Source organism: Amblyraja radiata, chromosome 15 (assembly GCF_010909765.2).
Source record: "Amblyraja radiata isolate CabotCenter1 chromosome 15, sAmbRad1.1.pri, whole genome shotgun sequence".
In the NCBI taxonomy this organism is placed as follows: Eukaryota; Metazoa; Chordata; class Chondrichthyes; order Rajiformes; family Rajidae; genus Amblyraja; species Amblyraja radiata.
In genome coordinates, this window is record NC_045970.1 from 44,344,365 (window position 1) to 44,371,945 (window position 27,581).

Consider the following 27,581-nt stretch of genomic DNA (forward strand, 5'->3'; position numbering starts at 1 on the left):
CAACCCCTTAAGAATTTTGTACGTTTCTATAAGACCCGCCCTCAATCTTCTAAATTCTAGCGTGTACAAGCCAAGTCTATCCAGTCTTTCTTCATATGAAAGTCCTGACATCCCAGGAATCAGTCTGGTGAACCTTCTCTGTACTCCCTCTATGGCAAGAATGTCTTTGAGCATTGGGCATTGTGACATCACACGATGGAACGTTCACCAGGTGCTGGTGCTCCTGCAAAGGCATATGTAAATGAATCCATTCCTATTGGACATATGTGAACATCGGGCATTGTGACATCACACGATGGAACGTTCACCAAGGGCTGGGGCTGCTTCTATGGATGAGAAGCCAGTTTTTTTTTTTGAAATATTGGTGGGGGTGGGGGGGGGGGGGGGGGGGGGGGGAGAAGGATTTAATTAAAAATGTGTACTTAAACACGACGAAATAATAATAATAATAATTTAAAAAAAAAATTTTTGGGCACCTTTCAGACATCTCAAGGACACCTTACATAGGTTAACAGGAATATAAACATATAATCAGAATAAAATAAATAATAAAGACATCACAGAAACACAAATTAAAAACAGAATTCAGTCCAAAAACAAAAATCAAAAACACAATGTGAAGAGAGAGCAGCGGCAGCTAAACGCCCAGCGTCCACTCTCCCTTCACGGCAGCCATCTTGGACAAAGACTAACAGGATTACCTTACAGACAAAAAATTATCCCCCCACAATGGACACCACTGTGGGGGAAGACACAATGTCCAGTCCCCATCCCAAGTTCACCCCAAAGTCAGGCCTATTGAGGCCACCGCAATTGCCTCTACGGAGGCCCGATGTTCCTGGCCGTTCTCACCGGGTGGTCTTGCCCCGGCGTCGGGAGAGTCCTCTCAGCGGCTGGGCCACCTGGAACGGCCGCTATCTAGCTGGAGACCGCGGCTTCCGAAGCCGACAAGGCTGCGCCGGTTTGGAGCTCCCAGGCTCCCGATGTTGAAATCGGCGACGCATGCTCCGCTCCGCAGACCCGCAGCCCGGAGGTGTTGAACACGGCGGTCTCAGCTCACCAGAGCTCCAGCGCGTCGATCCAGCGCGGCGACCCAGGCAAGGCATCGCCCGCTCCGCTCCGCGATAGCACTCCAGCGCTGTGCCGCCACCGAGGTCAAGGTGCTGGGCGGTCCCCGCCAGGAAACGGCGCTCCAAGCCCGCTGGTAGGCCACGAGAACGGGTCGACGGGCAGCCCGGAGAAAAAGCTGCCTCACCGACCAGGTAGGGACCTAGAAGTAAAATTGACCTCTACCCCCCACATTAAAAAGTCCATATCTCCAACGGACAAAAAACAGGACTCACTAAAAACTTTTTTAAAAGCGAATTAAAACGGATGGCTGCTGGCTAGCAGCCGTTCCCCAAGATGGCTCCTCTTCCTGATGAGGATGAAATGTAATCAGGAGTTTCTATAAGATCCCCCCTCAATCTTCTAAAATCTAGCGAGTACAAGCCGAGTCTATCCAGTCTTTCTTCATATGAAAGTCATGACATCCCAGGAATCAGTCTGGTGAACCTTCTCTGTACTCCCTCTATGGCAACAATGTCTTTGAGCATTGGGCATTGTGACATCACACGATGGAACGTTCACCAAGTGCTTGTGCTCCTGCAAAGGCATATGTAAATGAATCCATTCCGATTGGACATATGTGAACATTGGGCATTGTGACATCACACGATGGAACGTTCACCTGGGGCTGGGGCTGCTTCTATGGGTGAGAAGCCAGTTTTTTTTTTTGAAATATTGGGGGGGGGGGGGGGGGGGGGGGGAGAAGGATTTGATTAGAAATGTGTACATAAACACGACGAAATGTAATCATTCTACCCAATCTTTATTCATATGAAAGTACTGACATCCCAGGAATCAGTCTGGTGAACCTTCTCTGTACTCCCTCTATGGCAAGAATGTGTTTGAGCATTGGGCCTTGTGACATCACACGATGGAACGTTCACCAGGGGCTGGGGCTCCTGCAAAGGCATATGTAAATGGATCCATTCCGATTGGACATCTGTGAGCATTGGGCATTGTGACATCACACGACGGAACGTTCACCAGGGGCTGGGGCTGGGGCTGCTTCTATGGGTGAGAAACAGTTTTCTTTTGAAATTTGGGGGGGGGGAGGGGAGAAGGATTTGATTAAAAATGTGTACATAAACACGACGAAATGTAATCAGGAGCGGATACTTTGAAAGAAAAGTGAAATCTCTACCGAAATGGAAAAGATCTCGGCGATTCTGCGTCTGGTTTCGGAGTAGCATGGAATCAAAGGAAGAAAGGCAGCCGGCAGCCGTCCATGTAAATGGATCCATTCCGATTGGACATCTGCGAGCATTGGGCATTGTGACATCACACGATGGAACGAATCAAAAGGCAGAAAGGCAGCCGGACGGACGGCAGGCGGCAGCCACAGACTTTTATATAATAACTAGACCAGGTGCAGACCCGTTGGGTCTGTTTCCCCAACGGCGTTTGCGGGGGGGGGGGGGGGCTGTGGCATCACACTCACATTAACCACCCCCCAAACACACAGGTGGGGGGGTGAGAAGAGGGGAGGGAGAAGAGAGGAGGAGGAGGAAACGGGACAGATTTGGGAGGGAAAGGAGAGCGGGGTAAGGGTGAGAGAGGGGGATGGGGAGAGAGATGTGGGGGAGGGGGGAATGGGGAGGGGAGGGAGAGAGGGGAAAGAGTGGGGAGGGAGAGTGGAGGGGGAAGGGGGGAGAGGTGGAAGAGGGGAGGGAGGAGGAGAGGGGTAGGGGGAGTGATGGAAGAGGGACAGAGGGGTAGGAGGAAGGGGGCGGGTGGAGAGAGGGAAGGGGGTGGGGTAGAGAGGGAAGGGGGTGGGGGAGAGAGGGATGGGTGGGCGAGGGAGAGGGGTGAGGAGAGGGAGACATAGAAACATAGAAATTAAGTGCAGGAGTAGGCCATTCGGCCCTTCGAGCCTGCACCACCATTCAATATGATCATGGCTGATCAACCAACTCAGTATCCTGTACCTGCCTTCTCTCCATACCCCCTGATCCCTTTAGCCACAAGGGCCACATCTAACTCCCTCTTAAATATAGCCAATGAACTGGCCTCAACTACCTTCTGTGCCAATGAATTCCAGAGATTCACCACTCTCTGTGTGAAAAATGTTTTTCTCATCTCGGTCCTAAAAGATTTACCCCTTATCCTTAAACTGTGACCCCTTGTTCTGGACTTCCCCAACATCTGGAACAATCTTCCTGCATCTAGCCTATACTTTTTTTTGAAGTGGTAAAGTTTGCAAAGTGAATCAGACATTAAAACCTAATTCACTTGTCCTTTTTTAAATTGATCAAATCCCCCTCCATGAATTATGACACATTCACAGAACAAAATTTTGCTTTGACCTTGAAACAGAAAATTAAAAAGAGAATGTGTGTCATCAGAATCATTGGAATTAATACCCAAAGTGACAATTCCCAGTGAAACACACAATTAAGCTATTTTCAATTAACTTGCAAATCAGGCATTCAGGGAATGAACTTGCAGAATTATTTTTACACAATTGGTATTTGCAAAGCTTCATCCTTGCAGATCTGAAAAAAAGCAGATAGCTTTGAGATTGTGGTGCACAGAAATAGTTATGCTTGATTGGTTGCAATGGGCTGCAAACTACAGTTGCCAATTTTTAGGTTGCGAAATGTGGCATGTGGGAGTTGACGTTATGATTAGGACAGAGGTAAGCAAGAACAATTTTGGGCCAATTAATGCCCAGTTTGTTGTGATTATTGGTAAAAAAAAGAATCAAGCATGTGCTGTGGGCAGTAGATTGGTTGGGACAGGGGGAAAGAAGAATCAGGAATACACCGTAATGTTTGGGGAAATTATGCTGTATCTGTGTTGTGATTGGGGAAGGGAGGGTGGGTATGAAGGTTTAGAAAATGCTTGGATCAGGGTTAAGTCTGGGAGGGGGATCTACGTGTTCCAGGACCCTCGGATGCCATGGAAGGGGCATTGGAATATGGATTGAAGACTAGGAATGGAATGAGTTTAGAATAGGTGAGTTCGGTATTATGAAAAATGCGAGGAATCATGGAATTTGTCAAAGGTCATTCGCCATAAAGAAAAGGTGAACTGTATAGACTGTGTATACATTCTTATCTTTATTCATAATTTATGTGTAAAAAAATATTTTATCTGAGGACGGGGGTGTCAGGTAGCGGGAGAGCAGGGTGTAACAGTGAGAGAGAGAGAGGGGCAGATGCAAGTGGGAGATCGGAGGGCGCGCACACAGACCTGCACCTCATCCGCAGCCAGGATCGAACCCAGTTCCCTGGCACCGCAAGTGCTGTTGGACCGCCTCCCCCCCCCCCCCCCCCACCCAGAGTGTCCCATCCCCGTCTGGGGTGGTGGGCGGAGACGTCAGGGGCTACTGTGGACAGACGGGACACCGGCGGCCCCAGGCCCACAGCCAGTGTGGAGAAGAAGCGCCAACTCCAGCCCAACCCTGCTCCAACTCCAGAGGAACCCACTTCCCGACGGGCCGGGGACCGCCTGCCGCACCTCCCACCCTACCCAGCGGCCGCCGGCCAACCCCCCCGGCACTGGCGAAAGCCAAGCACCTTCCATCAATGGGGATACACTCAAAGCACTGCAGCAACTCAGGTGGACAGGCAGCATCCCCGGAGAAAAGGAATGGGTGACGTTTTGGGTCGAGACCTTCTCGAGAGATGTTGTCTGACGCGCCGAGCCGCCGCAGCACCCCGTGTGTATCCCTGGTGCTCGGCCCTTGTCGGCACCGAGGGCGCCAACCGACAATCACTGGACAAGGAGAGAGGTGCAGCCGACGGCCCCCCCCCCCCCTCCGGGAGCGGAGCAGAGCTGAGCTGGAGCCATCGCCTCCCCCCTCCCTTCTCACGCCGGCTGCAAGCCCGGGCCTGTGCCCGCCAGCCCAGGGCCACCCCGGACACCTCCGACCGCCCCTGGACAGGGACGGGACACCCGGGAGGGGACGGGGATGGCCCAACAGCAACTTAACAGCACCCACAGCGCCGGAGACCCGACCATGGACTCTGACCTCACGCAGCAGCATGGTCTTGCTCACTCACTGAAGCATAAAGCAATAAAAACGACAAAATCATCGTAGCTTTGTACAAAGGAACAATAAATACAACTAATTCATCGTTTGAAAGCAGTATTTTCTTACCTAGAAGAATCAAAGCTGGAAAATACGAATGAAACGAATGTTTAGCTGCTCAGCTACCAACAATATTTATAGTGAGTGACCTATTACCTGGGCATGTGCAGTCGGAATACCGAACTTGCTTATTGAGGCCAAGCATTTTCCAGGTCGCCTCCCCTGTGGCCTAACAACGAGGATCGGCGCGGCCTTTTCCGGAGACGCGCCCGGGGGCTTCTGCGGCGGGCGCAGCGTGGAGCGGGCGAGCCCTCGCTGGAGGGGAGCGCTCCGTTTCGCTGGCCCGCGGCAGCCGGCAGCCTGAAGCCGCTGTCTGCAGAGCTCCAGATGGCGCGGCGTCTGCAGCCCGGGATCCCTCGTTGGGAACCCGGGGGAAGAAGAAGCCATCACGGCCGGCCCGCGGCCAACTTCTACCGCGGGTGCGGCATGGACTTACTATCACCGCTGGAGGGGAGCTTCGACCATCGGCCCTGCGGTATGCGGTGCTTCTGGCTGCGGCGCGGCGGGAACCTTAAATCTTCGACCGCCGGCCTGCGGCCTACACCAACCTGAAGCCGCGGTCTCCGGTGGGGAAGAGCCGATCCTGGACTTACCTTGACTTTGACTTTTTTCCCTTACCATCTGGACGCCCGCAGCAACGGCTGCGGAGGGTGGAGGTCCCGACCACGGGGGAAAATGGAGGAGGACTGGCCAAGTTCTGTGCCTTCCACCACAGTGATGAATGCTGTGGTGGATGTTTGTGTTACATTTTTATTGTGGTTGTGTGTTCTTTATTATTGTACCGCTGCTGACAACCCAAATTCCACCGACCCTGGTTGTGTGGCAAATAAATTCTATTCTATTCTATTAATGCTGATAATGAGATGCAATTTAAATATGAGGTCCTCATCAGCTGAGAGGATAGGATTAAGATCGGGGATGGCGAAGAGTAGCGGCTAGCGTTGGTGCAATGTGTGAAGAACCAGATAAATATGGGGAACGATGGGACTTAACCTAACCATTTCAGAGTTCAATATTGCATTGGAAAGATCACATTTTCCTTGGAATGACCAATCATGTTTCATCCCCTCCCCTATAATATTTAATGAAGTGTGCACAAGAGATGGTATCATCGACATGGCTCCCTGAAGTGGCGATCTGCTACCGGTGGTGCCGGTATGAATTTGTGGAATGACATAAGATGACTGGATAATGATCATTGTGTTTCATCCATTGGGTGTGGTATTCAAGATTTATCACAAAACTATTAAGAAAAGTGTGTTTTATCATAGAGATTAGTCTATGTAATTTCACGGAGTAATTAATGTAATTTGTTATTTTAAAATATCCCATTGTTATTTTTCCTGCTCAGTTAAAGTTAATGGCTTACTCTTCTGTGGGATCTACGATCACTCCCTTTTTGTTGAGTAACCAAGTTAGTGATCAGAAAAACAAAGTGCTGGAGGAACTCATCAGGCCAGGCACCATCTGTGGAGGGCATGATTAGACTATGTTTTGGATCACAATTCTACTACAGTGAGGGGCATTGCAGCCAAACTTAATCCTGTTCTTTCACTAGAGATTTCCACCTGTCACTGTGAAAGTAACTAGACAGATAATAATGCATACTAATCCCCAACCACCCTCTGTTTGGTTGAATCAGCAGTGTGCAGAAATTACAGTTGGAAGAATGCCACAATTGGAGTGCGTTTATCTGCTGAGCTGCTGACTTGTAACAGCCAAGCTTTTTCGAACAATGAGTAGACGACCATAGTTAAACAGGATATTTTGAAAATTGATTTAAGATTTATCATGATTTGGGCATTAGAATATTTGTAGTGGAATTTGAGTGGAGAAATGTAAATTACCTCTTCGCTGTTTCAAAATAGAAGTATTACCTTGAACCAAACTTGGTAGTACGGAGGTAGGAAATCAAGATTTGTAGATAATTTCTTCAGGAATAAAAATGTGTCCATTTTTAGTTGGGAAAGGAAGGATGTTATGATTAGTTCTGATACTACACACTAACTTACGGCATACCTTCTTCGTAAATGAAAATCAGTTTATGTTATATTTTATACACACTAATTGTTAAGAAAAATGCATTGTTAGTTCCTTGGAGATTGCATATAACTGACGGCAAACCTGGAATCTAACTGACAGCAAAGTTGACTAAGTGTTTTCGCTCTCATGTGATGCAGAACGTTTCATGTTCAAGCTCTTAGTACTGAATCAGATATCATTTGGATGATATATTAAATATTGGCTGCTTGCTAAAAAGAGCAGAGGAATCCTCTGGCATTCTGCTTGACATTTGCCCCCAACATCAATACAGATTATCTGGTCAATATTAATTTTGTTATTTTTTGAGATGGTCATATGTGCAAGTTGGCTGATGCATCTATCTGCAATACAAAGGACTGTACTTGAAAGGTGCTTAATCTAGCTGTGAAGCACTTTGGGACGAACCAAAGATGTGTATAACTGTATGGTCTTTTGTTCTTTATGCTGTAAGTTATTGGAAACTATAATTAAAGACAGAGTGAGCACTTGAGAGAAATTGGAGCTGATTTGAAAGGGCCAACATGGATTTGTAAAGGGAAGGTCATGTCTAATGAACTTAATAGATATTTTTTTGAGAAAGTAACGATAATAATAAGGCAATGTCTATTGATGCAGTCTGAAGAAGGGTCTCGACCCAAAACGTCACTCTTTCCTTCTCTCCAGAGATGTTGCCTGTCCAGCTTTTTGTGTCTATTGATGTAATTTCTATATAGAGCATAAGAAGTAGAACCTGTTCTTCCATTCAGCAAGATCATGTCTGAACCTGTGTCTCTTCTACTTACATGCCTGTTTGCATTTTCATTTATTTTTTTTAGTGTGCTTTGAATGTAAGATTGGTTCATGGATAGAAAATGGACAAACAAAACAGATATGCCTATTAATTGGAAGATTGCCAACATGGTGCTGTTGTAAAAGGGAGGGGGGTGGGGAGGATTAACTAAGTAATTATTAATCAGGTATAAACAAATTTCAAAGGCCAGTTTAAAACAAAATCATTTAGAAAGAAGAAAATGAATCAAGTTTTGCAACGTACAAGATTGTGTCAGAGCAGTTGAAGCTTTTGGAAAGTTTATAAGGAAAGTCAAAAGCATGGCATATTTGAGTTTTATAGCAAATGGTTTATGGTTTATTTTCAAGGCTTGGGACAGGGTCCTTTATGGCATACCGAAAGGAAAATACAAAGCCCAAGGAGAAGAGGCATGCTGAATCTAAAGGTTATCCCATGACAAGTAGCAGAGGGTGTCAGAGGATAGAGTGATTGGATGAGCAAGTGGACATGATCCATAGGATTAGCCTTATTGAATGGCCGACTTGGATTTTATTGAAGGTAAGGTGGATTTTGAAAGTATAGTTAATAGGAAGAAAGCTGCAGACTGTAGGAAGAAAGCAGTAAGCATGCGAGTTGTTAAAAAAATTAACGAATTGATCAGAAGGATAGAAAAGTGGTTGATGAAATTCATTTCGAATAAATGTTTTGCAATTCATTTGGAAAAAGAAAACAGGATAAGGTACTGAGAAGTATAGAGGACCTAACGTAAACCACGTACATGGAGTTTAAGAGATGGGAATAAGGAATCAGTCATTCAGGACAGAAGAGGGAAGAGACCTCTTCAACCATTGGAGAGAATTTTTGGAATTCACTATTCACGAGATCTGCGAAAGGCTCAATTGTCGAGTACTTTCAAGACAGATTGATAAAATTTTGGATATTAACATAATCAAGGAAAGTGGCATTGGTGAAATAAAGTGGCATTGAGGTAAAAGATCAGCCACAATCTTACTGAATCTTGGAGCAGGAATGAGGCAGAACTGTTGTTGCTTTTGAGAAGTATTTTGATGAACACAATGTGCCTGCAAGGCTGAGGGCCAAGAACTGAGATATGTGATTTGGCTGGGTTTCTCTTATAGTCAACATGAACAAGATGTCTGAATTGTTTTGGTTCTATGAATTCATTAATGATCTATGTTATTCACATTTTCCAATTATCATTAATGAGTAGCATGAGTGGAAGTATAAACTTTTAAACATTGACAGATTAAAAGAGTGGAAGATTTCATACAGTTGATTGAGAGGCCACCCTATTTTTGACAATAAAGGAGAGATCTGTTTTATTTAATTGGAGGAAAGATAGGAACAGTGCCAATTTAAAGAGATTTGAGAATCTCTTAAAAATATTATTTAATGTAGTTATTACTTGGGGGGGGGAAAAATATTAAAAAGGCTAATGTGAAATTATCCTCTCGCTAGGGAGATCATTTTGTTAGAGCCATAAGAGCCCTAGGTAATGTATCTGATATACTGTGTGCACTTCTGGGGACAGCTTCATTGGAGAAGCTGGCCTTGGTAGCGTTGCCAATTTATTGCAATTTTACAAGGGTCTGGGATTGGATGACAATCAAATTGTGTAAAACCATACTGTATTCTGTAGAATATAGAACATTTGATGTTTTGAAACAAATGGATAAGGACATTTTTGCTGACGCACAAATCTAGCTCAAAATAGTATGTTTCAAATCTTGTAAAAGATTTGCAAATCTTGTAACGCAAACAGTACAGTGAAGAATAGTTTTATTAATATTAGTATGGTCATAAGTCATGTTAATATTGAATAGTATTTGAGTTATGAATGTCTGACTTTTGGCATTACGTTGTGATCATCATTTAGAGTTTGAGTAGCAGTAGGACAGTTAATTGCAAATAATGAATGATTGCACTAATAAAAAATAGCCCTTGTACTTTTGTCTTTTTTTGTTCTTACTATTAATTACTGACAATTATCAGTTCCAAATTTCATCAATGTTCCACTCATCCATGATTTCATCATCACAGAATTTGCAGTGTCTGCAGATTACGAGCACTTTGTGCTTAAATCCTTTCCATTCACCAAAGTCTTGTGCCTTGAATGGAGCCTGGTAAAATTGATTTTTATCAGTAGAGAATGAATAACCGTGAAACTCTTTGAGCATATATCTACACGTCTTCAAGATCTTGTAAAGAGAAGCTGTTGAGTGAATCGTTTTCCAAAGTGATATCAGAAATAGATTTGTCTTTTACTTTACCAGAAGACGCGGCAATTGCATTTTATTAGGATATTAGACCAAGTGGGACCCATTGGGTCCCCAACACAATATCCCCAACACAATATTCCACCACTCACCCATAACCCCCAACTGCACAGGTTGCAGTTGCACAGGTTGAAGGAAATCCACATTAGGCAGGAAATGGTGTTGGATAGACTGATGGGACTGAAGGCTGATAAATCCCCAGGGCCTGATGGTCTGCATATCAGGGTACTTAAGGAAGTGGCTCTAATCGTGGATGCATTGGTGATAATTTTCCAATGTTCTATAGACTCGGGATCAGTTCCTGTGGATTGGAGGGTAGCTAATGTTATCGCACTTTTAAGAAAGGCGGGAGAGAAAAAAACAGGGAATTGTAGACCAGTTAGCCTGACATCGGTGGTGGGGAACATGCTGGAGTCAATTATAAAAGATGAGATAGTCGAACATTTGGATAGCAGTAACAGGATCGGTCCGAGTCAGCATGGATTTACGAAGGGAAAATCATGCTTGACTAATCTTCTGGAAACTTTTGAAGATGTAACTAGGAAAATGGACAAGGGAGAGCCAGTGGATATAGTGTACCTGGGCTTTCAGAAAGCATTTGATAAGGTCCCACATAGGAGATTAGTGGGCAAAATTAGGGCACACGGTATTGGGGGTAGAGTGCTGACATGGATAGAGAAGTGGTTGGCAGACAGGAAACAGAGTAGGGATTAACGGGTCCCTTTCAGAATGGCAGGCAGTGACTAGTGGGCTACCGCAAGGCTCGGTGCTGGGACTGCAGCTATTTACAATATACATCAATGATTTGGATGAAGGGATTCAAAGTAACATTAGCAAAAAAGCTGGGTGGCAGTGGGAACTGTGAGGAGGATGCTATGAGAATGCAGGGTGACTTGGACAGGTTGGGGGAGTGGGCAGATGCATGGCAGATGAAGTTTAATGCGGATAAATGTGCGGTTATCCACTTTGGTAGCAAAAACAGGAAGGCAGATTACTATCTAAATGGCGTCAAGTTAGGAAAAGGGGAAGTATAACGGGATCAGGGGGTCCTTGTACATCAGTCTATGAAAGTAAGCATGCAGGTACAGCAGGCAGTGAAGAAAGCGAATGGCATGTTGGCCTTTATAACAAGAGGAATCGAATACAGGAGCAAAGAGGTCCTTCTGCAGCTGTACAGAGCCCTAGTGAGACCACACCTGGAGTATTGTGTGCAGTTTTGGTCCCCGAATTTGAGGAAGGACATTCTTGCTATTGAGTGAGTGCAGGGTAGGTTTACAAGGTTAATTCCCGGGATGGCAGGACTGTCATGCTGAGAGAATGGAGCAGCTGGGCTTGTACACTCTGGAGTTTAGAAGGATGAGCGGGTATCTCATTGAAACATATAAGATTGTTAAGGGCTTGGACACGCTAGAGGCAGGAAACATGTTCCCGATGTTGGGGGAGTCCAGAACCAGGGGCCACAGTTTAAGAATAAGGAGTAAGCCATTTAGAACGGAGACAAGCAAACACTTTTTCTCACAGAGAGTGGTAAGTCTGTGGAATTCTCTGCCTCAGAGGGCAGTGGAGGCAGGTTCTCTGGATGCTTTCAAGAGAGAGCTAGATAGGGCTCTTAAAAATAGCGGAGTCGGGGGATATGGGGAGAAGGCAGGAACGGGGTACTGATTGGGGATGATTAGCCATGATCACATTGAATGGCGGTGCTGGCTCGAAGGGCCGAATGGCCTACTCCTGCACCTATTGTCTATTGTCTCCGACACTGGGCTGCTGCTTGGGAGCGGGGCTGCTGCTTGGGGCGGGGCTGGGCTGGGCTGCTTTGGGTTCCTCCGAAAGTCCGGTTGGAAACCTTCGCTGATCATCCTCAGCTCCAGTAAAGACGTGATGGCGCGGGAAGGGGCAGACCATTCCGGGGAGTGACAGAGACTAATCCGCGCACGCTGACTGGCAGGAGAAGAGATCGATCTGAGCAAGCGCGGTTTTTAAGATTTTTAAGCCTCGCTAACTTTTACAACCGATCGGAACGAAACTTGGTGCACTCGCAGCACAGGAGAACAATGAGTGAACTGGTGAAAAATCCCCTCCTCTCCCCTCCCCTCCCCTCCCCTACCCTCCTCTTCACCCTCCCTCTTCACTCTCCACTTTCTTCCCGCACTCCCTCCCTCGCCCCGCCCCCCCCTCCCTCGCCCGACCCCTCCCTCGTCCCTCCCTCTCTCCCTTGCCCCTCCCTCCCTCAGTCACTTCCAACCCCCCTGACCCGTTGGGCCCTGTTCCCCCAACGCAATATTGCACCACTCGCCCGTTTCCCCAACGCAACCCGTTTCCACCACACATCCGTTCCCCCAACGCAATATTCCACCACTCACTCGTAGCCCCCAAATGTGCAGGCGCAGTTCATACACTCCCCTCCCCTCCTCTTCGCAGCATGTGGAAGTAAGACGGCGCGGAGCAGACCCATTGTGAGGTCATCAGCGAAAGGCAGTCGTTTTAAATTCAAAGTTTTGTCTAATTTTTAAACATTTTCAGTAATAAGCCGAGAAATAAAGCATGTAATTTTCAGATAAGTGGATTTTGGACTCGAAGGGAAAAATGTCAATTGGAATATGTAAATATTTTATCGTTACCACGTAGATTTTTCGCGAAGATGTAATAACACACAAACAAATAACACACATACACATACAAGATCGGAGTTTTCGAGTTATATATAGATACTCCCCCAATGGACCCGTTCTCTACCAGTAGACCCCACGGGAGGCGTGGTCCTCCAACTCAGGCTATTCCCGAACCTAAGATTCCTGCACTCCCCTTGCCTCCCTCAGCGGTGCTTTTTAAAAACAATTCCAATTGCACTTGCCCTGCGTGTGCAATAGCAATTCGCCCTCCCTCTGCTAGTCTATCCATTGTGACGTCATCAGTTGAAGCTGCCATTGTAATGTCATCAGTTGAAGCTGGTCGGTGGGAAATTCAAGGTATTTTGATTTTTTAAAACTTTAATCAGTAATAAGTCGAGAAATAAAGCATAAAATGTTCAGTGAGAGTGATATCGGCCTAGAGGGGAAAAATGTGAATCAGAATATGTAAAAATCTTGTGAAAGTTGGCATTTTTAAAGCTTTAATCGTGAATAACGTGTCAAATATAGGATGAAAACTTCATTCAGGCTTATCTCTACTAGCTCAGCCATTGTGATGTCATCAGTTGAAGCTGGTGGTTTTAATTTCAAAGGCTTTTGACTTTTTTAGACTTTAAATCAGTAATGAGTCAAGAATAAGTCGAGAAATAAAGCATAAAATGTTCAGATAAGGTGTCCCGTCCTCAACGGGAAAAATGTCAATCGGAATGTGTACATATGTAATTGTTACCGCGTAGTGTTTTTGCGAAGATGTAAAGACAACCACATATACACACGTACAAGATCAGACTTTTAATAAGTATATGAGATAGATAGATAGATAGGTAGGTAGGTAGGTAGGTAGGTAGGTAGGTAGGTAGGTAGGTAGGTAGGTAGGTAGGTAAAGTGTTCAAAAGGGAACTGCAGATGCTGGAATATCGAAGGTACACAAAATTGCTGGAGGAACTCAGCGGGTGCAGCAGCATCTATGGAGCGAAGGAAATAGGTGACGTTTCGGGCCGAAACCCTTCTTCAGACTGATGGGGGGTGGGGAAAGAAAGAAGGAAAAAGGGAGGAGGAGGAGCCCGAGGGCTACAACACATAATCCTCCGCCATTTCCGCCACCTCCAACGTGACCCCACCACTCGCCACATCTTCCCATCTCCCCCCATGTCTGCCTTCCGCAAAGACCGCTCCCTCCGCAACTCCCTCGTCAATTCTTCCCTTCCCTCCCGCACCACCCCCTCCCCGGGCACTTTCCGTTGCAACCGCAAGAAATGCAACACCTGTCCCTTCACCTCCCCCCTCGACTCCATTCAAGGTCCCAAGCAGTCGTTCCAGGTGCGACAAAGGTTCACCTGTATCTCCTCCAACCTCATCTACTGCATCCGCTGCTCTAGATGTCAGCTAATTTACATCGGTGAGACCAAGCGTAGGTTGGGCGACCGTTTCGCCGAACACCTCCGCTCAGTCCGCCTTAACCTACCTGACCTCCCGGTGGCTCAGCACTTCAACTCCCCCTCCCATTCCCAATCCGACCTCTCTGTCCTGGGTCTCCTCCATTGCCAGAGTGAGCAACAGCGGAAATTGGAGGAACAGCACCTCATATTCCGTCTGGGGTCCTTGCGCCCTTATGGCATCAACATTGAATTCCCCCAATTTGGCTAGCCTGTGCTGTCCCCTCCCCTTCCTTCACCCTCTAGCTGTCTCCTCCCACCCTCCCATCCGCCCGCCCTCGGGCTCCTCCTCCTCCCTTTTTCCTTCTTTCTTTCCCCACCCCCCATCAGTCTGAAGAAGGGTTTCGGCCCGAAACGTCGCCTATTTCCTTCGCTCCATAGATGCTGCTGCACCCGCTGAGTTCCTCCAGCAATTTTGTGTACCTTAGGTAGGTAGGTAGGTAGGTAGGTAGGTAGGTAGGTAGGTAGGTAGGTAGGTAGATAAATAGATAGATAGACGTTTTGAAAATTTCTTTGTCTGAATTGAGACTTGTAATGCAGTTGTCGCATTGAAGCTGGACTTGCAATTAGTTCTTGATATTTGCTGGGAAACTGCAAAAGATCATATTACCACATTGTACCAAATATGAATTACAGACTGAACTTCATTTCCTAACCTGGTAAACCACTGTTTCATACTGTGTGTTTTATTTAGACCACAAAACACAACTGATGCTTGTTTTATTTTGTTGGTGGACATTTGTACACATCAACGTGAGGGTGTTGATCACATTTTCCATTGAATTTGCATTAATTTCCTTTCTGGGGTAATCTCTGGAGATAAAATGAGCAAAATATATTATATCTTGATTCTATACTTACCAATGTAATACAAGCATCCTCTGTTAACATGTTTTATCCTTTGGAATAGTTGGAACTCACTTTAAGAGTATTTTTATTACTCGGATATTAAAGATATTTATTGATTTGGGTTGAATACTGCTTCAGGAAAATTATTAGAAATACCCACTGCAATAGTGTGAGTTATTTTTAAATTATCTTTCATGTTTCATTCCAGCAGATGCTTGTTTATTGAAAAATGAATTGAACTTATTTCCCAAAGCCATTACCCTCAGCTGAAGAGATGTAACAGGACAGAAAACTCTTGCTGTCAACTTAGATTTATATTGAAAACTAGACTAAGTGGGACCCGTTGGGCCCCAGCTTCACACGGGAGGGCTGGTTCCTCATCGCAATATTCCACCTCTCCACCAATTCAAATATTCACGCGCACACACACTCACTCTCACTCACCATATATATGACAGTAAACTTGAATCTACTCACATGGCTGAGCGCGGCCTCTCCACTGTGGGGCTTCTGCAGTCAGCTACACTTCTCCAATCAGCATGAGCTCTGCACTTACTGGAAATTACGCAATCAGCACAACCTCTGCACTCACCAGAAATTACGCAATCAGCGCGACCTGTCCACAAATGGAAGTCACAAAATGAGTGTGACTTTTGGACGAAACACAGTCGGACCTAATAAAGCATTTATTCCTTCCAAACACAGTCAGACCCAATAAAGCATTTATTCCTTCCAAATACAGTCGGACCTAATAAAGCATTTATTCCTTCCAAACACAGTCGGACCTAATAAAGCATTTATTCCTTCCAAACACAGTCGGACCTAATAAAGCATTGCAGTTTCAAGCACAGGCAGGGCAGCAGGCCAAACAACTCATGGCATTGCCATTTCATTTCATTTCATTTCCAATTAAGCATTGCACTTTCAAGCACAGGCAGGGCAGCAGGCACAGACAGGGCAGCGGGCCAAATAACTCATGGCATTGTCATTAAGTGCTAACAAATCATTTATTGTAGTACATTGCAGACTCACAGTTCAGTTAATTCACAGCTTAGAATGACAGTTATGACCTCTCCCTCGCAATCTTGCAGAGTGACTGACTCGCGTGCAGGCATCCGGGTTTTTATGGTCCATCTTTCAGCAAGTAGGAGACAAACAGCAAAGCCATGGACATTTTTCAAACTCTTCTAACTCATCCATGTCTTAAGATATTATTGGTAGGGATTGGTTTGGTGTCTGTGTTGAGCTTCTGCTGTTGGAATAACCAAAGTCACACACCGTGATTAAGATCCAAAGACTTTATTAACGTTACAGCATAGGTAACTTCATATTAGCATGTTACTCTAAAAGTGAGAGAGAAAGGCAGGGAGGCTTTCTGTTAAACTAGTGGGCGTAGCTACAAAGTAACATAACATGAGTCACTGATCTACAGTCTGCGTCCTGAGCTAAATGTTCACCTTGAGCCAAAAGTAGCCTGATTTGATTTCATGACTACACCTATTTCAACCGTTATGTGTTTTTTATTTCCAGGTCCTTCTCATAGGAATTTCTACCATTACACTCTTTTCCCAAATCAGTTCATGCATAACTGCCTTTTGTATCGTGTTATCCATCTACTCAGCCATCCATTCACCCCATTCTTGCTAATTTGCACTGGATTCAGAATAAGTCTGTCTTTTGCTTTTGATTTAACTTTCTGCTTCTGCTCCACCCTTATAGCTTTTCCCTCAAAACTGTTTCAGTGATTGAGGCATACAGTTATACAGCACAGAAATAGTTCCTTCTGACCACCACTGATCCATGCACAGCACAGAAATATGTCTGAAGAAGGATATCGACCCGAAACATCACCCATTCCTTCTCTTCAGAGATGCTGCCAGTCCCGCTGAGTTACTCCTGCATTTTGTGACTATCTTTGGTTTAAACCAGCATCTGCAGTTCTTTCCTACACAGAAATATGTCCTCCTTGCTGCCACTGATTTATACTAAAGTTTTTGCCCATATACATCAATCCCACTTGTCCTCATGACTGTATCCTTCCACTTCTGGACCTAGTTAAGTATCTGTCAAAATGCATTTTAAATGTCGTCTCTACCTCTTTTGCAACCATCCCTTTAATTAACTAGATCCCTTTCTCCAGAATACCCTCTCCAACTTCCTCTTTCAATTTTGCCTTCCACCAGTCTCTTTGAACAAATCTTGGTCCAGCCATGGTGAAGCTTTACATTTGTCTTTAATTAACAACTCTGTGAAGTGCCTATGGGATGTTTTGTATGTTAAAAGTGTTACGTGTAAGGTTGTTGACAAAATTGAAAGGGGTCACAAAGAACTGATAGAAAGAAGCAGCAGCTATACACCACACAACATTCTTTAAGTGCTGTGTGGTTTAACACTATCACTATAAATAGCAGTTCCTGTGAATACCCAGCAATGCCAGAAATGATCAAATAGTTTTTTAAAGATACTTGGCAGTCTTCAATCTTTCCCTGAGACCAGCATGATCTGGATATGAAATGAATGTTAATGTTAGAACTGAGCCACTATGAAACCCAGACCTTGTTCTCATCCCAGATGAACTGCCTGGAACTAGTTTCTGGTTGTATTAAAATGGGATTTGCTGCCCAGCCGTCTGGGCCTTTGCAATTGTGGGGAAACCTCTTTAACAAGGTACATGGATAGGACATGTTTGGAGGGATATGGACCAAGCGCAGGCAGGTGGGACTAGTGTAGCTGGGACATGTTGGCCGGTGTGGGCAAGTTGGCCCGAAGGGCCTGTTTCCACACTGTATCACTTTATGACTCTAAGGTCCTACAAGGAGTGCCCAGATAGCATAGAGATACGATATTCAACAGGGAGGGAAAATTAAGGTCTCCAGTGGTTCATTTGAAAGTTGTTGGATTACTTTGAGCTCCAGGCACTTGCACACCATACTTAAGTTCTATGTGAAAAGTTCTGTTGGGCAAAAAAACAGTGCTGGAGCAACTCAGCAGGTCAGGTAGTATCTTGGGTGGGAATTGACAGGTGCCATTTCAGATCATGACCCTTCGTCACACTGATTCAGAAGTAATCCCCAATGACATAGTGGAAGTAGTGGAATTCAGGATCGAACCCGGGTCTTTGGAGCCCTGAGACCGTGGTTTTGTTTAGTTTCTTGTCACGTGCACAAAGGTTCAGCTAAATGCTTTTTGTTGCATGCTAACTGGTCAACGGAAAGACTGTATATGATTACAATCGATGTGTCTACAGTGTACAGATACATAATAAAGTAAATACCATTTAGTGAAAGGGAAAGTCCTATTAAAGATAGTCCAAAGGTATTCCAATGGAGTAGATGGTAGTTTTGGAGAACTCTTGTTGATAGGATGGTTCAGTTGCCTGATAACTGCTGGGAAGAAACTGTGCTTGTATCTGGAAGTATGCATTTTCACACCTCTTGCCTGATGGGAAAGGGGAGAAGAGAGAATGACGGGGTGAGATTCGTCCCTGATTATGCTGGTGGCCTTACCATGGCAGCATGAAGTATAGATTAAGTCAATGGAAGGGAGGCTTGAAATTGCTTAAAAATTGCATCAACTTGGAGTTTAGGCATCCACTCGTCCAGGTTTGATAGTTTCTCTTCCATTTATCAAGTCAGAAATCGGTAATCTACAGTGGCAAATTGACCTTACTACTACAGGTATATGTGTTTGCAGTTTAAAGTCACTGTTGCTGTTTTGATTACTACATTGTGGGCCTTTTACGTGAAAGCTCTTGAATGTAAGATCAGCCTGCTGACGTTTTCTCTTTTGAGTTGTGGTGTTTCCATTCCCAAAACAAAATCTTAAAATGTGTAGACCGATTTGAACAGGTTTCGGTCAGCATTGTGCAGTTGTAACCCATATCCATCTGGCTGTTTCCATTTTCAAAGTACAAACTAATCCATCCAAGTTGAAAAGTGGAGCTTTGTTTATGCATGACAATCCTGTTTTTAGAAAGATTAGAGATACTGACAGGTTTCATCTTGAATGTACTGAAAATTTCTGGATACTGATTCCAATATTTGCCCATGGATTATTACGTGCCACAGTATAAATGGAGTGAGATTCTACTCATTTCTGAATTAGATTGCATTTGATCTGTTTGGGTCAATTTGCTGAATGAAATGGCTTATGTTCAAATGTAGATGTGAAAGTACTTTACCTTCTGTTTGTTTCTATCACAGTTTGCTGTAAATGGATGCCGCTATGGATTACGAAAGGCCGAATGTTGAAACCATTAAGTGTGTTGTTGTTGGAGACAATGCTGTTGGAAAGACACGGCTTATCTGTGCGAGAGCATGTAATACCACCTTAACACAGTACCAACTACTGTCCACGCATGTCCCTACTGTCTGGGCAATTGATCAGTATCGTGTTTGTCAAGAGGTAAGAACACCTTTTTCACAAAATGTATTAAAAAAATATACCATGTAATGAATGTACTCCAGGGTAAATATTTACTCACTTTCAATTAGATTTGCAAATCCAGAGAATCCACAAGATTTTGTCACGCAAAATTTATTAGGACAATAATATATATGGGAATTGCTCTTTCTGAAACAAAGATTATTTTAACATTTATTATGTTTTAAAATTTATTTTTAAGCAAAAAGTAGAAAAAAAGCAGATGGAAATTGAAAATGATCAGGTTAAAGGTTTAATGAGAGGTTAATGACCTGAAAAGTTAACGGTTTCTGTCTACGTAGATGCCATTGTTATCTATTATTGAATACTTTAAAACTTTTTAAATTGTGTTTTCCTCCAAAATTGGGTTGTATTGTAACGCTATTAATGATTTGAAAATAAGAGATTTGACCAATGTTTATACATCTTTCATGAGGTTTACAGTAGAAATGTCACTCATCCCTATCATTGATATATTGTTGTGCTATTTATTATAAATATGAAAACTGAAGTAATTGAGAGTACACTTTAACATATAACAGTATGTTTTCTGTGTTTACGAAAGTGTGGAATTGTATTTTTAATCTGGACTGAATGATAATGTAATATTATGTTTGGTGTTGAAAATCTCTTGAAATGAACAATCGAAGTCCAATTGCATTAAACGTTGATTGTGTTTAGGTGCTTGAACGCTCCCGAGACGTCGTAGATGAAGTTAGCATATCACTAAGACTGTGGGATACATTTGGTGATCACCATAAGGACAGGCGTTTTGCGTATGGCAGGTAAAAAATTGAAGAAAAAGTCACACATATCAGATGCCCTTGTGTTACTTAAATTGAATTGTTCAATCACAGTTTAAAGAAAAAAATTAAATATTACAGTTAAGAATGACTTGTTAATATCATTTGTAAGATGGGTGTGAATACAATTAAATATGAATGGTCTGATGTACCAATACCAACATTTGAATATTAAAGTGTGAATTCTGTAAGCTTGGTGGTGAAGTACCAATAACTTGAATAAATCAAATTGGTGGATGGGTGTTTAGAAACAATTTTTAATTATCCTTTAGTTGCTCAAAGTGAATATAGAAGAGTTCATAATCAATATAATATAGTATTTTTAATACCAAAGCTAAATTTAAGAAAAGTGTTGAATAACTTACGGATCACGTAACAATTTTTTGCATTCATTTTAGCATGTATATGTGCTGGCTACTTAGTGGGGCAGACATAATGCTTAATTTTAGACCCTTCTTTGCGAGCCATGTTACCCGATGTGATAGTTGTAAGCAGTTTGTGTCAGATAGGTTTGTAAATAATGCTGGTGCATGAAAGAGAGTGATGATTCCCTATACTTTTGTTCCTTAATTACAGATTGCATTTTGAAATAAGTTTTTTTTTGCGAAGTCTTACAGATTAAATTGAAAGGCATTAAAGGGGTAGGAATGGAGCAGGAAATTATTTTAAAAATTGATGTTAAGGCAAGAAGCTTCACTAACTGTTAGCATGTTAGAAATTATGGCAACCACTATCTGATTAAATAAAATGGATACAGTTATTTTAAGCTGCAGGAAATTGCCTATTTGTTTACTGGCTGGTTGGCTCTGATCAATACACTGAGATTATAGGGACATGGGTTGGATGGGAATAACAGATGGAATAAAGAAAATTGAAGTGTATGATACTGCTATTAAAAACAGATGCTGGAAATGCACAACTGGCAGCAGCTGCAGTAAGATAGAGTTAACATTTTAGAAGATTCATCCATTGATTTAGATACTGATCTGTAAAATAGTAATAATTCTGATTCTAAATTGCTCATGGTTGTTAAATTAAATCAAATCTAATAGCAACAAAAATGAATAACTTTTTTTGAATGACTTTCACTGGAAGGAACTATGTGTGCATTATTAGTTGTTTCTATCCATCTGCTGTCAGTCCGTATCCCATCATTTCCCCCCTAAAAAAAATTAAAGATGGAGCCATCTGGGCTGTGACTTCTCCAGAGCTGCTGGGAACAGCTGCTAGCTGAAAAGAGCTGTGTTTTTCAGGACTGGGTTTTAATGATGGTTCTTGCTTTTATTTTTGTTCATTTCATCTAACATGTTAATAAAATGTAACTCTTGCTTATTGCTGAGCCAGGCCAGCATTAATAGGTCAATCAACCATTTGGGTTTAATTTGCTTTTTTTTTTAAAGAAGGCAGTCTGCCTGTCTACCCTGTGACTAAAGTGATTCAGAATTTATATATGTTCCTATGTGAAGAATACCAAATAGGTTACTGCAGAATGCCACTTCTTAAAATCCTTTGAATGCAAAAGACTGGATAATGAATTCTATGCGAGATCCAGACAGGAAGCCACATATGTGACATTTTATTCATTAAAAGTGTTGCCACTGTAACCTACGTCATGGGTTGATTTGGGCAAATAACACTAAATACAATAAATTTTCTCTCCCGTCTCCCAGCTACCAGCAAAATCGCCTCCTTCTGAATACATGGGTTCCCAATCTTGCCTCTTGCAGTGCACCCCTAACTTTGGCTAGTAGACAATATGCTATCATGCTACAAGGTGGCAGAGTGGCATGGCGGTACAGTACCAGAGACCTGGGTAAGATCCTGACTACGGTGCTGTCTGCACGGAGTTTGTACGTTCTCCCTGTGACCGTATGGGTTTCTCTGGGTGCTCCAGTTTCCACTAACATGCCGAAGGCATACAGGATTGTAGGTTAATTGACCAGTGAAAATTGTAAATTGTCCCCAGTGTGCTGGAGACTGTTAGTGCAAGGGGTGATCGCTGGCCAGCACGGACTCGGTGGGCCAAAGGGCCCATTCCAAGCAGTATCTCTAAATTCCCGTCTAAAAAGTCTACATTTTTTTAGCTCAATTAATTTTTCTAATTTCCTTTTGTTTAGACATTGACTCTCTTCTATAGACGGTTATTTTCATAGCCTAATGAAAGTTAGCCATCTGCTTTGCTTTGGTGTGCGTAAGTAGGAGGGAGGATAGACATGCAGCAGAATAGGAAACTCTCAGCCAAAACATGAAGATCCTCACCTAGCCTACTTACAACTGGAGTTACTAGATAGTTATCACAAGTAAAACCCATTTTTCCCAATTTTCCAAATTCTGAGCACTATCCAAAATTCTAGTTATTTTCTTACTCAATTAACATAGATCAGATTTTAACATGGAAGTAGCGTTGAATATAACATGTCAATAATCTAGGATAATCAAGGAAAATCAACGTCATAGATTCAGTATATCTCATTCAGCTACAGCATTGTTGATTACCATGTTAAGTCGTATCAAATCATTCCATCCTTCTTTAGGTAGAATATAATCAAGCTACACATGGGGGGGGGGGGGTGGAGGGGGAGGGGGAGGGGGGAGGGGAGGGGGGGGGGGGGGGGTGGGGGGAGTGCAAGTGGTCGTATCTGTCTTCAGTGCTGTGAAGAGTGATACATTGCGAGAGACGTGTTCCTTAAAATTAGATTTGATACCAACATTTTTCAAGCTAATTAAGGAGAATATCATGGCCATTATGTAGAGTGAAATGGTTATCAATGCAAGAAAGAACTTACAATTATAAATCACCTTTCAGGGTGTAGATTTAATTCATGTCTCTACCACATGTGCACTACCACATGTGCTCCCAAGATGAGGTTTTCTATTGAAAGACATCAGAGATGTCCTTTTTTTGGTAAACGTGGTTTCCCCCACTTCTGTCATAGGTGGATCCCTCACCTTGTCTCCTCCGTAACCCATAGCTCTGCTCTCGTACCCCCTACCCCAGATGCAACAGCATTCTCCGAGTCCATGCCTTTCACATCACCGGTTGCTAACCATTTTAACTCGCCTTCTCACTCCCATACCGACATTTCTGTCCTGGGCCTCCCCATTGCCAGAGTGAGGACATGCAAACTGAAGGAAGACCATCAAATATTCCACTTGGGTTAAAACCAATAACCCATCTGCACCCTCTCATGTAAACACCAGAGTTGCAGTATAGTCTTGTATATTTACATCTCAACTAACATCAAAACCTGGTTCTGTTTAAGAAAGAACTGCAGATGCTGGACCCGAAACGTCGCATATTACTTCGCTCCATAGATGCTGCCTCACCCGCTGAGTTTCGACAGCATTTTTGTTTACCTTCTAAACCTAGTTCTGGTCAGTGTCTAATTAGTAGGACATTGTATCCAAAAATACAGCAGTGGCTGCAATTTAGATGTACTTAATTGGCTGCAAGATGATTTGTGTTGGCCCAAGGTTGTGAAAAATGTTGTATACATGCAAGTAATTCTATTTCAGTAATTTCTGTGGCTATGAAAGACATTATACTATTCCTCCTCTATCACAGATGAAATCAAATTAATATATAAATGGCATTGCAATTATGTGTTAAATAACAATGTGATATTTACATGCGACAAGTATGGTACAAATTGTGTTTTGTGCCAATTTTAAAAACTGACATCTGCCAACAGTTCATGACCTTGTACTAAAAATCTCATATTATTGCATATATAAATACATTCATTGTACAGTTGTGCTACTAGAATACGTTTTCTTCCCTTGAAGTAACATGTTTTAATTTGCTCCTTGCAAAACCAAACCCAGTACTGAGAGCAACACTTGCAGTTTGGGTGAAGGGGGATGGTGTGCAGGGGCATACTGCTGCATTAAGAAGTACATGGCCCATTTAGACTTAAATGCTTAGTTTTTTCCCCAGCATTAAGTGTATTTATGAAGACAAAAATGTTAAATTAACCTTCAAAAGTTATTTGGTACATTTAAACGAAGGTGCTGTGAAACCTTTGTTACCGCTTCCTTGAATGTCACTTGACTTCTACTGGCCTGCAAGCTTTTAATTGAATTGCTTACTATAAATAAGCTGGGATACAATCTGCAGTCCATAGAGAAGGGAAAGTAAGAGGATTTGGTCATATGCCTCTGATTTAAGCAGTTTGGATGCTAGCCCAAAATTGTTGATAAAAATATCAACAGTGAATTTGTTTCCTGGCTGCAGATAACAATGTATGTGACTGACGCCCTCAGGAAATAAGCCTGAAGTAGAAAACTGCAATTGATGCAGATTGCCATTGATTAAATCAACTGTCACTAATAGTTGCCAGTGGTTGTTGATGTTGCATACCATCAATTTATCAAATTTAGAATCACCTCATCAATGCTCTTCCATGTCAATCACTATATGGGCATCGTGCATGTATTTCTTGAATTATACACATAAACGATACAAATGATATACCAGGTACTTTGCCTTCTTTACTATGGGAAACTTTTAAGGCATTTATGAGAGGAATTATAATTTCATATCAAAGTTTTCAAAATAAAAAGAATAAGACAGAACAATTGTTGTTAGAACAAGAAATCAGACAGTTAGAGATGGATAATGCCAAAGATTCCACGACAGATAAACACAATAAGATAATATTACTGAAATTTAAACTTAATCGAATTTTATCGGCAAGGGTAATAAGACTATTCCAAATGACAAAACAGGAACATTTTGAGTTTGGTGACAAACCACATAAGCTTTTAGCTCGCCAATTGAAAAAACAAGAAAAGGAAAATACTATAACCAAAATTAAATCAGAGAAAGGAGAATTACTAATACTACCTAAAGATATTAATAATAGATTTGCCCAATTTTATCAAAACTTATATACATCTAAAATTAAAAGAGAAGATAGTAAAATAAAAAAATTTCTAGATAATTGTAATCTTCCAATACTGGACCTTTTGGAACAAGAGGAATTAGGAGCTCAAATTACAATCAAAGAAATAGGTGAAACAATAAAATCGCTGAAAAATGGTAAGACACCGGGACCAGATGGTTTTAATAATGAATTTTATAAAAAATTTCAGGAGATAACAACCCCTTATTTATTTAATTTATACTCCCATGCTTTTAAAGAAAACAAACTACCTGAAACACTAACAGAATCAACTATTACACTTATTCCAAAAAAAGATAAAGATTTAGAAGATCCGGGCTCGTACAGAGCTATATCACTTTTAAATACAGATCAGAAAATTTTAGCAAAGATTTTATCAAGAAGATTAAGCAAATATATTAGTAAATTGATAAACCCTGATCAAACGGGGTTTATACCTAAAAGACACTCATTTAATAATCTGAGACGTCTGTTTAATATAATGTACTCGCATAAAGTAGAGGAAGAAGATATATCAATTATTTCTTTGGATGCAGAGAAAGCATTTGATCAGGTAGAGTGGCAATACTTATATAAAGTACTACAAAAATTTAATATGGGAGAGAATTTTATAAGATGGGTAAAATTATTATATGATAAACCGATGGCAAGAATTTTAACTAATAACATGCTATCTCAAAAATTTCAACTATCAAGGGGTAATAGGCAGGGATGTGCACTATCACCCCTGCTATTTGCCCTTATGATAGAACCCCTGGCTGAAAGTATAAGAATTCATCCGAATATTCAGGGCTATAATACCAGAGACTCAAAGAATAAAATCTCATTATATGCAGACGATATACTTTTATATATTACAAAGTCACAAACGAGCATACCAAATTTATTAAACTTAATAGAGGAATTTGGGTCTTTTTCTGGATATAGAATAAACTGGAATAAAAGTGAAATCATGACATTAAAACCTCAAGAACCTACACACTTACTGAAGTTCCCCTTTAAAATCGCAACAGAAAAATTTAAATATTTGGGTATTCAGATTACTAGAAAATATAAAGCATTATTCAATGCTAATTTCATGCCTTTATTAAATAAACTTAATACGTTGATTAAATTTTGGAAAACACTTCCCTTATCATTATTAGGTAGAATAAATGCAATAAAATGATCTTCCTACCACAATTATTATACCTATTTCAATCTATACCGGTATATATACCAAAATACTTTTTAAAAAAAATTAGACTCTAATATTACTAATTATATTTGGGACTATAGATCACATAGAATCACAAAAAAACATTTATGTAAACCAAAAGAGGTCGGGGGACTTTCACTTCCGAATTTTATGTATTATTACTGGGCAGTGCATATTAAGAATATGATTTATTGGTTGGATAGTGCTACCCAACAGACAGAATGGATAAAAATGGAGAAGGAGGATTGCCATCCTAGTAATATAGGAACGATCCTCTTCTCCCCAAAAAAACTGAATAACACAATATATAAGAAGAACCCAATTATATATGGTACAATAAGAATTTGGAAACAAATAAAATTATCTTTAAAATTAAGAAATCTATCACTGTTAATGCCAATAGCGAATAACCCTTTATTTAAACCATCTCTTATTGATAAGACATATAACCAATGGGAAAGTCTCGGAATTAGAAGGATCGGGGATATGTATGAAATGGGAAACTTACTATCATTCCAACAATTACAATTAAAATTTAAATTGAAAAACAACCAATATTTTAAATATCTTCAGATTTGCGATTTCGTGAAAAAATATATACAAGGATATCAAAAAGTAACTCCTGACTTATTGGAAGAGGCAATGAATATTGAAGCTGACTCACAAAAATTAATATCATATTTATATAATAGTATTCTAAATATAGACCTACCATCGACAGAGGTACTTAGAGAAGAGTGGGAACGGGAACTAATGATAAAAATTACGAAGGTTAAATGGGAAAAATACCTGATATATATTCACAAATGTTCAATTAATGTAAGACATAATTTAATTCAATTTAAAATTGTACATAGATTATATTACTCAAAAACAAGATTGAACAAATTTTATCCAAATATATCCGCCACTTGTGATAAATGTCTAGCCCAAAAGGCAACTATAACACACTCCTTAGTCTCCTGCATAAAACTTTATAGATTCTGGAATGATATTTTGAAATATTTACAAAATTATTCAAGACAAGAATGGA

The 27,581-nt window shown here is 41.9% G+C and overlaps 1 protein-coding gene across 2 annotated transcripts in view; it reads left to right on the forward strand.

Annotated features, from left to right (window-relative positions):
- rhobtb1 (Rho related BTB domain containing 1) overlaps positions 1 to 27,581 on the forward strand; it is a 70,393-nt gene that overhangs the window by 12,132 nt on the left and 30,680 nt on the right. The window contains exons 2-3 of one of the 2 annotated variants that reach the window (XM_033034285.1): positions 19,424 to 19,625; positions 20,325 to 20,428. In XM_033034285.1, the coding sequence (XP_032890176.1) occupies positions 19,434 to 19,625; positions 20,325 to 20,428 (296 nt within the window). In that variant the 5' untranslated portion in view covers positions 19,424 to 19,433. Of the gene's footprint in view, positions 1 to 19,423; positions 19,626 to 20,324; positions 20,429 to 27,581 lie in introns of those variants that run through there. The other variant, XM_033034286.1, reaches the window with a different exon arrangement.